We start from the raw sequence: 16,910 nt of genomic DNA, 5'->3' as shown, positions 1-16,910 counted from the left end.
CATGAACATCTTTTATATAAAAGACATTTAGTCTATCTCTAAAAGTTGTCATAGCCTTAACAGTTTTAGCATTGTTTAAAGGTTTAAGTCTTTCTTAAGACCTATGGCAAACTCTTAATTGTAATCCCCTGTATCAAGGAAACAAGGTTAAACATTTTTGAAATGTAAAGGCACTAGATGAACATTATCATTTTAAAAGTTATGAATAGGGGAATATAAAGCACTGGAAACAAAGCAAGTCTAACATCCAGTAGGGTGAACATTAAGTCTTAGAGTTTTATGCTCAGTATTGGGTGATTTTACCCCCATGGCACTTTTAGGGGTTTTAGCTCTCGCAGCTTTTTTTTTAAACCCCTTTTGCTTGCTTTTTGTAGCTTTGTGAAGAAAAGCTTTTCTATGTTGCCACCATTTTGGAACCTCGTGTGAGGATTACTTTCTTTTCATGCAGAATAGTGCTAGATTGTTACTACTTTTAGAATACTCGTTTGTTTGTTGTTTTTTGTACCATTATTTATTGCTGCTATTAATTTATCCATCTCCTCACTGCGTATGTGCTTTGATCTGCTACCTACTCGTACAACATGCAGACATTCTTGTTAGAATTTTATAAGCCAGTGGTAAATGAGCATTGAATAAGAAATTATGTAATCTTACATAAGAGAACTTTAGTGTATAATATTGTTACATTTATGCTGTATTACTAGAGATCTTCAACTTGTTTCTAGGTTCTTTATTGGTATTGTTTGCTTTGCATGGCCTTATAAACCACAGTAATGTTGGACAGACCACAAGAGGAAGCAGGTAGAATCTACCCACTCACTGAGGTTAGACCATCCATTCTGCCCACTGTTCAGGAAGCATGGAAGGTCTGGGAATACTCAGTCTTTAAGGTTGTGCAGCCACTTACCTTCATTAGGTCCATCTACTCTTACTTATCATAGATAACTTTGCTGTTTTAAAAGTTGAAAAATACTGGTGTTTGCGTTAGAGGGTACTCGGCCCTTTTCAGCACTGTAGGCATCACTTCCCTTCACATTCATGCTTCCTGAAGAAATAAATAAATTATTTAATCTGGATAAAAAATGACCCATTTTGCTTCAGTTGTAAAACACAGCACTTTCATGCACATTTATACATTGTCTGTATTTCAAAGATGTGTATATTGTATAGAAAATTTAAAATGAATGTGAACAGTGCACAATTAAGATGTCTCTAAACGGTTATGCATATAATTTAATCAAATATTCCTGGTGACACAATTTGAGGTAGGCTTGTGTTTTGGGAAAAATGTGTTGCTGTGGACCCAAAATTAGAGTCTTATAATTTCTTTATAAAACAGTTACTAACAACCAGCTTTACACCATGCCTTTCAGTAGGTTATGGAAGATAGCCAGGAACTCTTCTGTCTTAGATATTAGGTGTGAAAGCCAGTGGGACTGCCATTACAGACGCACTCCTGGAATGGAATTTCAGAGGTGAATAAAGTGATCCTGTTCAGAGGTGATGGTAGCTTGAATGGTAGAAACAGACCAAAAGAACTTCACTGATTAATGATGTTTTTGTAGAACCACTCACACATCAGTGGTAAGGGGAAGGAGAAGAAAAGTGCCTGCTGCCCAGTGTCACTTTTGGCTCAAACCCATGGGCAAAACGTGCTACCATTTGCTGATGAATGGAACAATTAATGAATTGGTTTGTGGAGATGATGGGGGATGTGTGTAATTGGCAATCTGATTTTGTGGTAAGTTTGGGGTTCTTGTTACAACTCTGAATGCAGATGGTAAATAAGCAGCTGAGATATCCTTTCTTCTTACTCCCTTCAGAGCAGCTTTCTTGTAATGTATCTGCATCTTCAGTAAAACTAATGGAAATGACATTATGCTATTCTATTAAAGCAGTTTTTCACTCATTATTTTCCATTTCTTTTTGTTTTCACAATTTGGTTTTTGACATTGCTAATATTACTAATTGTCTTTCTAGGAAAGTATAGACCTGGGTGAAATCATGTTTTCCCTGTGTTATTTGCCAACTGCTGGACGTATGACGTTGACGGTCATCAAGTGCAGGAATCTGAAGGCAATGGATATCACTGGCTCGTCAGGTCAGGGCACATTCCCAAATAAAGTACGGCCTGTGCCAACAGTTGTACATCACAGAATTATTCGTCTGCAGTGGAGTACAATAAAAGTAGAAAAATAGATTGCAAATTAAAATGTGCCAAGTCATCTGTTTCATACACATTATCTTTATGAAATTTTGTTATTATCAAATAGACAGACCTCAAACTTAAATTCTTTTTTTATTTTTCATTTTTATTGATACAGAAAAAGGAGATACCAATGACCAATAAACACATGGAAAAAAACATGATGTTAAATACCACCAGCATTTCTTTTTATTTATGTACTGGCCTAATTCATCTCAGAAATACATAATTTACAGCCTGCTCCCTCAGTATCAGTGAGTCAGATATTTGTAAGAAAGGATTCTTAGACTTCAAGCTGTAGAGTTAATGTGCTTAGGAAGACATGTTCAGATTATCTTGGTTTCCCTCATCTCATCTGCAGAGGAATAGCTATGTTCCAGGACCACCATTGGCACTGACATTCTTACCCCCTTTCCAACTCAAGATTTGACATCTATAGGGACTGCAAGAAACAGTAAGTTAAAACAGTGCTCCTTGAAATTCTTAAAGGGACTCTTAAAGGGAACTTATATTGTCATAAAGAGACAAAGCTATATCACAGCCCGTGTCCTCTCATTTAAACCCCTGCCACTGAAGAAGATGATTCATAACTTACTACGGGAGCACTGGAATGATACTGTGGAAGAAAGGTGGTAGGGAATGAGTAGGGAGGACAGTAAGGTATCTGTGCTTCTTCATAACAAAAGCAGCTAAATTCATATTATGAAAAGCAAGATGGAACTCTGTCTGATAGGACAAGACCTCTAGGATACACAAGGCGTGAAAATAAATTTTGGTATCCTGCTCATGTCTGTGCAGGAAAGGAGGATTTTAGGGCTCACATTCATATTGCCAGTATTTGTATAAAGAAATAAAGGAGGAATTCACAGAAACCGAAGGGCAAAGGAGAGTGGGGACAGACAGGAGAAAGACCTCCTATTGTACATCTTTCTCTCACAGTTTCATGTTTCAACTGTCATGACTTAACTAGCCTTTAAAATTTTATAAAATGGAGTGTTAATAAAAGTACAACACCCAGTAAATTCAGTACTTATTTTGGTGAAAATTTTTGGGTAAGTGTTGGAGAACGTAGGCAGAGTATTCTGTAAATTATTGTTTTTGTTCTACTCTTTCTCCTCTGGATCAAAAGAGATCAAATTTTAGACAAGCAAACAGCATAAAGTTGTAATTAAGTGCAAGATTGCTTTTTTTTTTAATATGAAGCTTTTCAGTGGAGGAGCCTGTGCTTGTGAGTACCACCTCATTAATCCTCACAACAGGCTTGTGAATCGACTAAGAAGCAAGCAAATTATCCTTGTCAGAAGCCAAAAAACCCAGCCAGAGGTGTGATGAGAAAAGCAGAGGAGTCATTCCTGTTGTTAACAGGCCTGCAGACTTGGCCACAAAACCATAGCACCAACCAGGCTCTCTCCTTAGAGCACAGTTCCAACCATTTAAACAATTAAAAATGACTGGGAAGCAGACATGATCACTGCTCTTTTATCTTGTCCTTTTAAACACTATTGCCAGGTATCTGATATCTTTGACTCCTCAGTGAAAATGCTCTTGAAATACATTTTTATTAAGTTCAAAAAGCACGAACTTAATGAATTAATATTACTATTACTTAGCAAGGAATTAAAAATATATTACTATGGAAAGAGAGGAAAGATGGCAGTGTGGCAGTGTGAGTGTAGCAACATGGAGGGGAGAAAAAAGAGAAGAGATGGGGAAAGAATGGATTGTTTTAACTGTCTAGCATGCTCCCTTGGCCACAGCGAGGCTTAGGAACTGTTTAAAATCTTCTGTAATATTGTGACTCTTTCTCTACTTAAAATGGAAGATAGTAAGGGTAAGGAGGTAGGAATCGAATGAGTTGGGGAAGAACTTGTTTAACAAATCTTTGACAACTTGGGCACAGAAAAATATAGCCAGCTATAAGTTTTTTCTTTGCAAATGACATGTAGATAATGTGATGTCACAGTCTTCTTTTTAAACATTATAAAACAAATACTACCTTTTGTATCACATGATATTTATTGAATTTTTTGTAGTGACCATTTCTTCCGTCTAAACTCTGTTTCAGGCAATCCAAATGCCTTATCTAATGTGATGAAAATACATCAAGTTTTAGTACCTTACCTAGCAATAGAAGAAAATCCCAAGTATAATTTAGTTATTCTTCTTAAATTTCTACTCATTGAGATTATATATACTTGTCTACATACTATCTTTCACAAGTTTTTCATCTTAAATTATCCCAAGTGAAAGTAAGCTGATTGCAAGTTTTCTTATTTTTTTAGGGTTATAGCCCCTATAAATCACTTCTCACAAAATGCTTCCTAAAATAGCTACAGCCAAAAGATGTCATACAAGCTCAGGACTAACTCTTCATAAATTAGGTAGTAACCTCTCTTTCATTAAAAAGTGTGATCAAACTAATCTTTGCTTAGTTTATTCAGGATTAATCACCTTTAAAATAAGAAGTCCTAGTCTTTCACCCCCAAATAAGTCATTTCAGTTTAAAACTAGTAATCCTAAAGTGTTTACTAGTAGTTTTATTTATGCTATGTGCAAATATTTTCATTTTTAACAAAGTTATTTCCCCCTCCTAGATCCCTATGTCAAAGTGTCTCTGATGTGTGAGGGTAGAAGACTAAAAAAAAGGAAAACGACTATAAAGAAGAACACTCTCAACCCTGTGTACAATGAGGCCATTATTTTTGATATTCCGCCTGAGAATGTGGACCAGGTCAGCCTCTCCATCGCAGTCATGGATTACGACAGGTAAGGGGCTTTCTATCTGCAGAGGATCAGCCACGTTTAGTAACACACATGCTGGATTCGGCTTTTCAGATTATTTGCCCTCCAGTCATTTTGATTTATATTGGAGCAGGAAAAATATGTATTCATAGTTCATTGTGTTGTTACAGCTTTGAGATTCCTTTTATCTTTTTTCTTCCAGAAGAAATCAGTTCACCTGGGGCAGCTGTGAGACTAGGTCCCCAAGCGCTGTGGAATGCTCTGTGGGAAACAGCACTCTAAGGTCTTTTTACAGTTAATAACAGGCTGCAGTCACACTTCCTTATCACAGCGGGGCTGAGACATGAGGGTCATGTTGCTTACCAAGCTGAGTCTTTAACTTGCCATGTAAGAGAGCTGTCCCAGCATCTCTTTGGGATTCATTTCTTCCATTCTGGGGTTCACCTTTTCCTTTTGTGAAAGGGCAGCTTATTGCAGAGCAGTGATAGGGTCCTGGTTCCTGGGGAAGAGTGGCCACAGAGAGGCAGCTCTGATGGCTCTTGTCAGTCTTAAAACATTCTTTTGATGATGATTTCCAGCTCACACGCTTCCAGTACTTCCCCTTACATAGAATACACGGCAGGCCCCGCAGTGCTACTGGGAAAGTCTCAGTGTCTCAGCTCCAAGTTCTGCCCCCCACTCCAGAGCTCAGCCTACTCTGCTTCACTGCTGAGCTCCAGAGAACACCCTGCACTTCTCTCAACTTTCAGCCTCCTCTGCTTATGGCCTTTAGTCGCACTGAAGGTTCCTGTCTCTTACTCAGCCCATACAGTGCACTTCTTTTATTATTTTGCTTTTTGTACTTACAAATCTTTTGGAAAGGAATACTGTATCTTCTACCTACCAGATTCTTAGGACATAAACAGAGCCTCAGTTTTTTCTATTAAACGTACCACTGGTACAGCGCATATACAGTACATAAAGAGTTTCTAGATTATTCTCTTAGGACATGGTCATAACCATGACTATGACACAAGGAAACTAAGGGGCCATTCTCTGGCTCAGCTAGCAGAAGACTGAAAATAAAGGGTTTGCATGATCTGCTTAAATCAGCATTAGAAAAACTATCTTGTAATGGTTTCAAATTAGTTCATATGGCAAACTCTAAAAATGTAAATATTTTTATCAGTAATCCTGTTTTGCTTTTATCAGCTACACTTACTGACTTTTCATAACAGTATGTGAAGGTAGATACAACTAGGCACTTGGCACCCAAGCAAGTTTGAGTAAATGGATCCTAGTAAGATATAAAATAGACTGATAAAAAATTACTCCTAAAATATACTTGTTGGAGAAATTTCATATTGAGGGAAATTATACTAAGTATAAATCTGCCTTAGTGATAAAAAAAGTAATAAAGAAGTTCTAAAATCATGTCAAAAGTCTCTTTAGAGATGTCTGTCAAATAACTCTCTAGCAGTTCCTTTAAATTGCGTTCTGTTCATCAGAAGCAACTTACTGCATAATGCACGTATCCCTGCGTCTGCTGCCCTGATTCAGCTCCTGGTGCTGCCTTCCCTCAGATGTGTAAAGTCAGGTCAGTGCCTGACTTCAGTATTGTGCAATGTACTCCAGTTGCAGAGCATTTAGCTGATTTACCTAATGAAGTAACAACCCTGATGTTCACGGCCACAGCAGTCAATACATTTACTTAGACATTGTTTGGTACATAATAAGCTCTCACACGTTATTAACTACCAGTGTTTTTTATTTGTTACTGTGAAAGCAGGACATAAATAGAAAATATCAATGTGGTCCTGATAATACTATTCTGTGATAAAGAAAATGTGTGGGATGAAATATAACCCTGCCCTGTTAACTGTAGTGCAAGCAGTTACATACACTGGCATAGCATTTAGAGACAATTGTATGTTCTTTTCCTCAAGAAAATGGGAACTGTGCTCTTGGTGTGAAATCTAAAGACTATTACTAAACATTAAGCCATGTAAAAAGGGCAAAGTTTGATTGACATATATGTAACAGGCTCATTTCTGAGAATGAAAGGTAGGACTTACGGTTATTTTGCATTCACACTATAAGATTGTGGAATGCGCTAAAGTTACAGAGAACTGAAGCAGTTTGTATATGCTTCTTAAGCTCACTTTTGAATGTTGATATTCTATAGTCGTTTTTATTAAGCATTTTCATTTGACCTGATGTGGTATGGAGTCATCCCTTCCTAGCTGCAGTGGGGTGTGTTCCACAGAAGCTGAAACTGAGGCAAATACCAAGGCCCATGCTTACTGTGACTTTTTTCTAGCATAGCTATGATAAAATGTAATTTATAAATTAACCACAGTACAAGATTAACAACTAATACTAAAACAGAAAAATAATAGCATGTTACAGTAAAAGTTATTTAAAACTCATGAACTACTTCTGGAATTTTCCACTTCACATTTTAAAGTCATGATCAACAATAATTATCCAAAACTGCAGAAAGTGGAACCACAAATTCTGTGATTGGGTACTGTAATCTGCACAATCAAAAAAGCTAGTGTTTTAATGATGTGTTCAAAATTCTGTTGATAAAGTGAGGTTTGCTTTATGTTAAATACTGGAGATGAAAACATGGTATTCTACAAACCCTAGGGTGGGACACAATGAGGTCATAGGAGTGTGCAGGACGGGGATAGACGCCGAGGGCCTTGGGCGCGACCACTGGAATGAGATGCTAGCCTACCACCGGAAGCCCATAACACACTGGCACCCCTTGCTGGAGGTGAGCTCTCAGTCTCCTCACTTCTACCCTGTGTGTCACCTCTTCTGCTTCAGTGTCACTTACCTGCTAACCTTTCCCTGACATTTTATGCACTTACTTGCTAAAAAGTTGTTCCTGCTTTTATCTCACAGTGTCTGACACCAACTAAGCAAAGTTTTGTATGCATCATGAATTTTTAAAACCACTATACATTATCGGTTTCAAATTTATTTCTTTTCTTTCTTGCTCTTTTTCCATATGTGTGGTACTGGGGATTAAACCTGCTCGGGTGCTTAGCTCTGGGACCTCTCTAGCCTTTTTAAAATTCTGTTGTGACACAAGTTTTCACTGAATTGTACCAGCTGGTCTCATTCTTGCAAATCTCCTGTCTCCAAGTCCAGAATATCAACAATTACTAGATATGTCACCACACTTAACTTGGGCTTCTGAATTTTTGCACAATAAACAATAAACACTATAAGTATATCATTTTCTTGACTTGGAAATTTACATCATTGACTAGTGAAGCAACCTAGTAAGTTTACTGCTAAGTGGAAACAAAATTTTAGTGATTTTCTTTTGTAAAAACAATCACTTTACCTAAAGTCTCTTCCATTTAAGAATCCTTAGAAAGAGGTAGTATCACCTAACAGTGCTTCTGTATACAGGGACACGTATATCCTCTTCTGCTCTAACTCTGGTCAGAAAGAGCCAGCAGACATTAGGCACATGGAGGGTCTCAATTATCTGAATTCAAGACCCGGCTGTGCTGTATGACTATTGTGGAATAGCTAAAGTTGCTCTATTTCTCTACGTTTCTGCTGTGATATGTAGTAGTAGTAAATTGAAAGGAAAGCTGAATAAATGCTTGAATAATAAGTGCTTATGACAGGCAGTAGCGCACATTAAGCCCTTATTATAATTATTAGCAAGATTAGCCAGAGGAAGGAGCAGTACCAATTTTCTATCAGGATTTTTAGTCATGAATTTAGTTGTCAGTTTACAGGACACATTGAATGTTGCCAGGTCAAGTGGTTTTCTTTCCCAAAGACAATATCTGGAGCCTCCTGAAGAGTCATAGTGTAAGTAATTTATATGATCTGAGGAACTGAGAGATAATGCAGGTTCACAAAGGGATATGTAGCAGATGAAGGATTTTATGTATTTCACCAACAAGAAGATACCACAGTAAATAATGACAACTTTTGCCGTCTGTCCATAGGGAAGGTACTGCTTCTTCTTTTAGCAGCAGGCACTGGCTTAAAGAAAAGGAGAGATTGTGCACTGCTTTTGACTAAAGACCAGTGGGACCAGGTTCCAATTTCAGCTTGGTCACAAAAGATGTGGTGTTGGCTGTGTTACTAAAGACAATGTAGAAACAACTGGATGAGCACTCAATGTTCAGACTACAGAGGTGAACTGTCATTACTGATACCTCAGTATACATAAATGCTGCAAGTCTTTATCTGACTTCATAATTTAATGTAAGCAGGTGGGGGTGGGAGGAGACAGACAGAGACAGAGATAGAGAGAGAAATTTAATCACATGGAAGTTTCCCTAGAGGGTTTCATAAGTAGAGTCAGGCATATTTTCTAAAGCTCAGTAAGTCTTGAAAAGTTTGTTTCATGTCAACAGTGGATATTGTGTAAAATATTCTCAGCTGCTCATTTAATTACTACCCTTTCCTTGGTTCTCCTCTTTCTTTGTTCTTTCTAATGTTAGAAAAGTGAAAATTAATCATGAAGATTGAGACAGGAGAGTTAAGTCTTGGCCGGGCAGCAGCCCATATGGAGCTCGGGCCCTGTCCCTCCATTGCACAGGTCTCGGTCCCTGCAGTCACAGTCCTTTCCTGGGAGGGTGCAGGGAGCAATGATGTCATGGGAGCAAGAATTTTAACAGATGTAGGGAAAGGAAAGGTGCTAGAGAACCTGAGGCATACTAACTTTTGATAACTACTTAATAAGCAGCTAGGCATTTATCTGATGAGTGGGAGCTATGGATTGCACATGTGTTTGTGTCAGAGAACAACATGAATACTTTGCAGTCCTAATGGAACATTCAGGGAGATCATCAAGCTACATTATGGGCATCCCAGAAAGATGCCAGGTATCTTTCTGAAAGCCGAGTGTCAGAGAACCAGTGGGACTGAGAGACTGTACTTTCTGCAGCAAGTAGCTCCTCTCCTCTCAATCCCTACTCCCACTTTCACTGGTCAAATGCAATTTCTGGATTAGACCAAAGAAATAGCTGGATTTCTCATTATGGGAAAAATCAGTATGCCTGAGAAGGGATAAATTTGAGAAAAGAACAATCATTCAGGATTTGGTTAACAGTGAGACACACTAAATTGTCATTTAGATGATCTGATTACTGGATACTTAGGTAACTGAAAGTTTATTCTATTGATTAAATGTTTTAAAAACACTTAAGGCTGGGTGGTTTAACTCAGCAGCGTAAGTACCTGCTTGGCAAATGCGAAGTCTTAAGTTTAATCCCCAGTACCAAAAAAAAAAAAAACTCCAAAATTTAAGAATCATGAAAAGATATTCTTCCTCATTCATGGGTCCCACTTTCCCAAACTCACTCTTCTCATCTCATTCATTACCTCCATTTAAGGTCTCCTAGTGAACCAGGCATGGCGGCCCGGCACCTATAATCCCAGCTCCTCGAAATGTGGAATTGGGAAGATCACAAGTTTGATCCCAGCCTGAATAACTTTGTGAGATCCGGTCTCAAAAATAAAAAGTTAAAGACTGCTGGGGGGATAGCTCCGCAGCACCTAGGTTCAATCCTCAATTTGGGGAGTGGGGGATCATCTCCTGCTTTGTGGCAGATAGAGTGCAATGTCGTGTGTATAAAACCTTGTTGCTCTTGCCTAGCAGTTGTCTTCATTGTAGTAAGCCATTATGTTATCAAAACTGTCATGAAGTATGAAATTATTCTGTTGTCACACATAATTGCTGTAGAGTGCTGTTCTGCGTACCATCCATGTACCATGCTCGACGTACACCTCTGACCATTTGTGTCCTCTCAGCCAACCTGAACAGGTAAGTTCCCAAGGCTGGGGAGTTCCATGCATCCACTCTTTAGATTTGTGTATGGTGGGAGAATATTCGTGTTACAGGGGAGCCACAATTATCCACTGTCTTTTTTTTTTTTTTTTTTTGGTCTTTTTCGTTTTTATTGGTACCAGGGGTCGAACTCACGACTGCCTGCTTGCAAGGCAGGTGCTTATGCCGCTGAGCTAAATCCCCAGCCCAAACCACTGTCTTATTTTTGTGCACTGGATAATATGTTATAAAAATTACTGTCTTTCAGTTACCTGGCCGGGCGACAAGTTTTGATAGTCAAGGATCTTGCTCTTCTCCAAAACCACCTTCCACACCATAATGCCTCCAGTGTAAGACCCTGCAGTAAGGACCTAGGACCATGTGTTCCTTAGATCAGGGGGGAAAGGTGGGAAGGCTCAATTTCCTCAGCTATTCATAGAAATTAACAAAGTTGACATGCTATTTTCTCATTTATCTTTTTGTCTGTTTTTAAACTTTGAACACATTAATACTTTTTACTTGAATACAAATAGTCCTTAGTTACATAAGGCATTTTATCCTTCATGTCATATGCCTATTAGCACAAAGAGAGTTTAAAAATGTAATTCTTTGCATAAGTGAAGAAACGAAGTTTAAAAAAAAACAAAGATTCAATACATATATAAAATTAAACGTAGTTTATGCTGCTATTGTATAAAGTAGTATATCGCATATGTGTGGTTATGTTTTTGTTATAATTTGTTCATTTTCAATTGTGCACATGGTTTTGTATAGATCTTAATGGACTTTTTAACCTTCCCATCCATAGTGCTGAGTCCTTGTACATTAATATTAATGCCACTTATCTGATAATAGTTTTACTTTCCTTTATTCTTTTCTTATTGAGGTTTGGGTCAGCCAAAATCAAAACTTTGTCTCTCAACTTTGTTCTTTAAAAGTATTCGGATAAGTCAGTCAATTTAAAGAGTCATATTGAGTAAAAAAAAGCTGAAAAATGGAGGCTGAACCCTTCCTACTACTGTTTTATACTGTCTGTCTTATTAGTTCAGACCTCTGTTGCACTGTTAACTGATGTTTTAAAACCTCTGATAATCTTAATCTCATGTGTAGTTTTGGTAATCCTAAGTGACTAGAAACATAAGTTCAGTTTTCATGTGTTTGTAAGGTACTCAAGTTTTGTGACATGTACTTTGTGATATGACACTACCACATAGATCCTGTATTTCCAACAGATCATAGTAACAGACACCAAAGGTACCGCAGAATGGTCTGTGTTCTTTGCCACTTAGATAATATGCAGTACTGATAGGTGACTCAAAACCAATCAGAAACTTAGCACTGACATTAGGGATTTTTCCTACGCAAAGTGTGACTTATTTTCCAGTGAACTATAGAAATATACCATAAATAGTTTCCACAAAATTTAATAAAAATAAAGTAAGTTTTAAAGGTCTAGACCTCCAGTTCTTTGATGAAAGGCATTTTCCTTCATAAGGATGGAGGACCCAGCCACTTGATGTAAAAACTATGCAAACGTTTTTACAGTACACACTTCCTTTTAAATCAGGTCAACTTTTTAATATCTCATTTTCCAGTCCTCTTGAAAGGTATCTGTATTTCCCTAAAATTCCTTTGGAAAAGTGCACTCTGGATGGTGCGTATTTCAATCTTATTCCAAAATAAAAATTTTAGAAAAAGCAAGGGAACAAATTCATCAGGCTGGGAACATTTTATTGCCAATTGTGAAAATTTTATTTTTCTATATCCCTATTCCTATTAATAAGTGAAATCTTAGAAGCCTTGAAAGTTTGTTTTCTTGCATTCCTCCATAAGTAATCACTGTTAATTAAAATGTAAATATTTTGCTTATTAAAATTTGAAAGGCAAACATAGTTATACGTAAAATTTTTCAAAAAAGCTTGTACTATCTTAATGAAAAAAAATTCTTCATAGTTAACAGTTTCTCACTAAAAATAATAAGGAAAAACTGCAAGCTGAAAAGAACGTGAACGAAATGACTGAAGATTTTTGAACTCTATTTTAAAGGGGGAAAAGTGTCCAACAAAGACAAAACTTATACTCTGAAATTTTCTGGAGACAATTATGTTTTAATAGATAAAGCTACAACCTAAATTAAATTAGCAGCTTCATTTCCTAAGTCAGTATAACATATATGTACACTCCAAAACATATTTTAAGAACTTCTTGTTCATCCTTAAAAAATATATGCTTTGTTTCATAAGGAGAAAAAGCCAATGTTTGTGATAAAAAAATGACCTTAATGGGAGGAATATATACAGATTAAGGTAAGTTTTTAAAATAATTTTTTAAAACTTGAAAACTTTTCTTAGGGATTAGAATAGACTCATAGTGTCAGAGTAATTGTTAATCCTGTGAAAAAGATTAAAGGGAAGAAATTCACAACTCATCTCTCATGTACCATGTGAGGGACATTTCCTTTCAGATCGATCCAGTCAAGCATGATCACTAAAAATGGCAGCTGACATGACCAAAATGTAGCTCTTCCGCTTCCGACACAGCATACTCATTCTACACATCCATACACACATAAATTACTGTCTTTCTGCTTGTGATCAAAGATGAAATCTTTCCAGTGTTCAAAATAAGGCTTGATGTTAGAAATATCTTCAACTAATTTTATGTGGGCCGTCATATTTTAATGACAGTACTGACACATTGTGAAGTCATAGTTTAGGTATGTAATAAATACCTTAATTTCAGGGACTCATTCAGGGACTTAAATGAGATAAGTGTATGTAAGAGATCATGTCGATTCACAACCCTGACATTCATTTGATTTTTGAGTTTTGTTTTTGTCATTCTTACCATTATATAATCTTTACACAAAACTGAATGGTTCATTCTTTTTCTCACTCATAGTATTTTTCTTGACAATTTCAATTTTCCTAGTTCAGCCAGCCATATTCCCAGTACTTTACATGTAAAATTCACAGTATTAATACATTCATAGTCCAATGGCAAATATCACTGGGATAGAGCCAGGAGTTAGCATTGTGAATTCACGACCACATACTTTCTGGGACAGGTTTTTTTGGGGGGAGAGGGCTTGTTCTCGATACTGCAGGGAAATCACAGCTGATCAATACTGACTCAGGTTTTACATGAAAGCAGATATTTTTAAACCTCTTTGGTTGTGATATGTAATTGACCTTTACAGCTATACTTATTCTCCTCGAAGGTTTCCCTTATACTAGTTTTATATTTTTCACTCAATAAAGAGCTGTCAATATCATAAAGCTTTCATTTAACTATTCTTGGAAAATAAAGAAGTCAAACTTCCACTCCTGTCTCAGCTTGGCCGTACATAAAGCAAATTTCCAAATGAATCAGAAAGATAACCAAATACAGTTACAAATAAAGGGACACACAGTCTTAATAGTAAACACATGACAATTTATTTATCTTTTTGAAAAGACTACTTGATGTTATTTTAGAACATCTATGTTCATGAGATGGGGTGATCTGATTTTTTTCTTTGCCATGTTAGTTGTTATTACAACCAGGTAATTTGATTGCCTGACAGTTAAAAAAGGAAACAGGGGTTAACAAGAATTTAAGACAGCCTCTATAAATCTAAAGAAAATGTGAAAATCTGTATCTTTCACAGTTGGATCTTAAAGCAACTCCAGTTGTTCTAGAGTAATTTAATTGTTCTTAACTTTTATAATTTTTAGGCTAAAAATGTATTGCCATCCAATGATACAAAAGAACAGAAATGTAATATAAAGAAACAAAATAATAGTTAAGCAAAGATGTTAAAGCATATGAAAATAAAGATGTTGATGTGCAAAATCAAAAATGTACTTTGTATTTTAACTTAGAGTGAACAGTACATCCTCTTACATTGTTCCAAGAAACTCCATAGCACAACATTTAGTAGTTACACTCAGTGACATGGCTCAGGATATGATTCATCTGAACCTGCTTTAAGGAGTTATTATTTAAAAGAAACTGAATTTGTATTGTACATGGGAAACAAAGTTAATTAAACAAAATGTTGTTTCTAATATGTTATTCAGTGATATGCTTTTAGGTAAGAATTTGTTTCATTGTAAGACTTCTATATTTACTAAGTATTCTGTTAAAGTGAATGGTAATTTAATAAAACGTGTTGGTAATTACTTGGTATCTGCCATTAACATTTTTTAAAAAAGATATGTATTTGAACATTGGCACTAGATATTTGGTTCAATTATATTTTCATTAGAGTAAAAAATTTTCATCTTTACTGTGTTCAGCATGAAAATAGGAAACCCAGGTTTGATTTGGTAGTATGAAAACATACTGCAGAGACTTGGAGAAGAAAGTACTAAATTAAAGCCTGGGATGGACATAATGATTTATTGAATGCAAACATTTTTAATACTAGAAACAATGATTGAAAAAGTAAGCCAAGATATTTAAGAGAAAGAATGGGCTTCTTTATACAGATGATTTAAATGTACTCTTGTCAGGAAGAATTGGTTGTGTTAATTCTATTTGTGCCCCTTCTGAGACACTAGAAAGGGCTTACTATTGATAGATATATTTACATGGAAATATTTTAATCTCACATCTCCAACAAATCCCTCTGGAATCTTACCTAATAATTTCACTAAAGATTGAAGTTTACGGACCCCAAAATAACGATAATCTCTAAGATGATGTACAAACTGATAAAACATTTATTTTTTATTAAAATTGCATGGTTTCTTCTGTTTATGTTTATATAAATCATCTCATGAGTTTCATTACAATTTCTAAGCTTTTTTAAAAATATCCTTTGAGCTTCCCATTTTAAAAAAACAGCCATTTCTCCAATCCATGCTTCGTAAGTTCAATCATTACATAAATAAGAAGCAAATAAAATAGCTCCAATATACAAAATCAGTTCTTTCATAAACAAAAGTCCAGTACCAAAGTTTTTTCATTAACATTAACTTGTTACTGACCCTTCCAACTGGGAGATGTGATTAGATTATTCTACAAATACAAAGACACTACAGAACGCAAGTGAAATCTTCCTTTCAGAAGGAAGAATAATGAAGTCAAAACAGAAAGGAACTGCTTCCTATCGTACCTGTGATAACTACTAATCCCCCACAGATAGATATTTGCCAGTTATTCTGTACTGGCATGAACTACTAAAATTTATTTCATGCATGACATCAAATATTTTGGAACTAGTGTATTTGATCTTTCTTCGTACCCTTTAGTCTTTGTTCATAAAGTGACTTTTTAACTGAAGTTTGTGATTTTGTACTCAGCCATTGTTCAAATCAGTATCTTTGACTTCCATACCATAGAAGAGAAATTTCAAAATCTTTTGGAATTCATGTTTCTGGCTTTTGTACATGGTAGCCAGCCATTTGTGAAACTTGACAGCTATAATTGTATCACTTAGAACAAATGTTCTGTGGCCACCTTTAGAAGATACTACACACTGCAGTATTTTTACAATGTCTTCTTTAGGATGTGTGAACATATTTGTCAGGTTCAGATGAATTATGTAACAATGAAACCTCAAAGCTGTTATGAAGTATAGTTTATGATTACTTTTGTAAAAGAAAATGGAAAAGCACTTGAAATATAATTTTACTGTTTCATATGTATTTTGAAAAAGAAATAAAGTGATTATAAATAACTTTTATCTGTCTTTGGAGAAAATGCCTTACTAGGTTTAATTTTTTTTTTTGTCTTTTTTGTTTTTATCTGTACCAGGAATCGAACTCACAACTGCCTGCTTGCAAGGCAGGCACTTATGCCACTGAGCTAAATCCCCAGCCCCTACTAGGTTTAATTTTGATACTTCTGTGTGGTTAAGTTTTTCTTTAGTAGACATCATTTTTGGCACTCAGTAGTGCAGTCATAGCTTGAGGACCAAATGCTGTTTAAAGCTGTACTTTAATTTGCACAATCTCTGCCCCATCATGAGCTTATGGCTCATACTCTGTAACAAAAGACTAGTTAACAAGAGAAAAACATAATGAATTTATTTAGTCAAAGTTGCATAGGACTAGGGCTGTAACTCAGCAGTAGAGCACATGACCACATGTTTTAGGTTGGATTCCTCAGTACTGTCAAAAATAAAGATAAGGTTCACAAGATAGGGAACTCGAGATATAAAGACCCAGTGACCTAGAAAGCTAT

The 16,910-nt window shown here is 36.1% G+C and overlaps 1 protein-coding gene across 3 annotated transcripts in view; it reads left to right on the top strand.

The window, feature by feature from the left end:
• Syt10 (synaptotagmin 10) overlaps positions 1 to 16,405 on the top strand; it is a 57,440-nt gene extending 41,035 nt beyond the window's left edge. The window contains exons 4-8 of one of the 3 annotated variants that reach the window (XM_013149313.3): positions 1,981 to 2,101; positions 4,801 to 4,972; positions 7,580 to 7,709; positions 10,656 to 10,736; positions 11,008 to 16,405. In XM_013149313.3, the coding sequence (XP_013004767.2) occupies positions 1,981 to 2,101; positions 4,801 to 4,972; positions 7,580 to 7,709; positions 10,656 to 10,736; positions 11,008 to 11,079 (576 nt within the window). In that variant the 3' untranslated portion in view covers positions 11,080 to 16,405. Of the gene's footprint in view, positions 1 to 1,980; positions 2,102 to 4,800; positions 4,973 to 7,579; positions 7,710 to 10,305; positions 10,633 to 10,655; positions 10,737 to 11,007 lie in introns of those variants that run through there. The other 2 variants (XM_003466761.5, XM_063254536.1) reach the window with 2 other exon arrangements.
• The last annotated feature ends 505 nt before the right edge of the window (positions 16,406 to 16,910 follow it).

This window comes from Cavia porcellus, unplaced genomic scaffold (genome assembly GCF_034190915.1).
Source record: "Cavia porcellus strain 051 isolate PalLab524CR breed Dunkin Hartley unplaced genomic scaffold, mCavPor4.1 scaffold_8, whole genome shotgun sequence".
NCBI lineage: Eukaryota > Metazoa > Chordata > Mammalia > Rodentia > Caviidae > Cavia > Cavia porcellus.
Note: the sequence above shows the minus strand (reverse complement) of the source record. Positions and strands in the feature narration are given on the sequence as shown.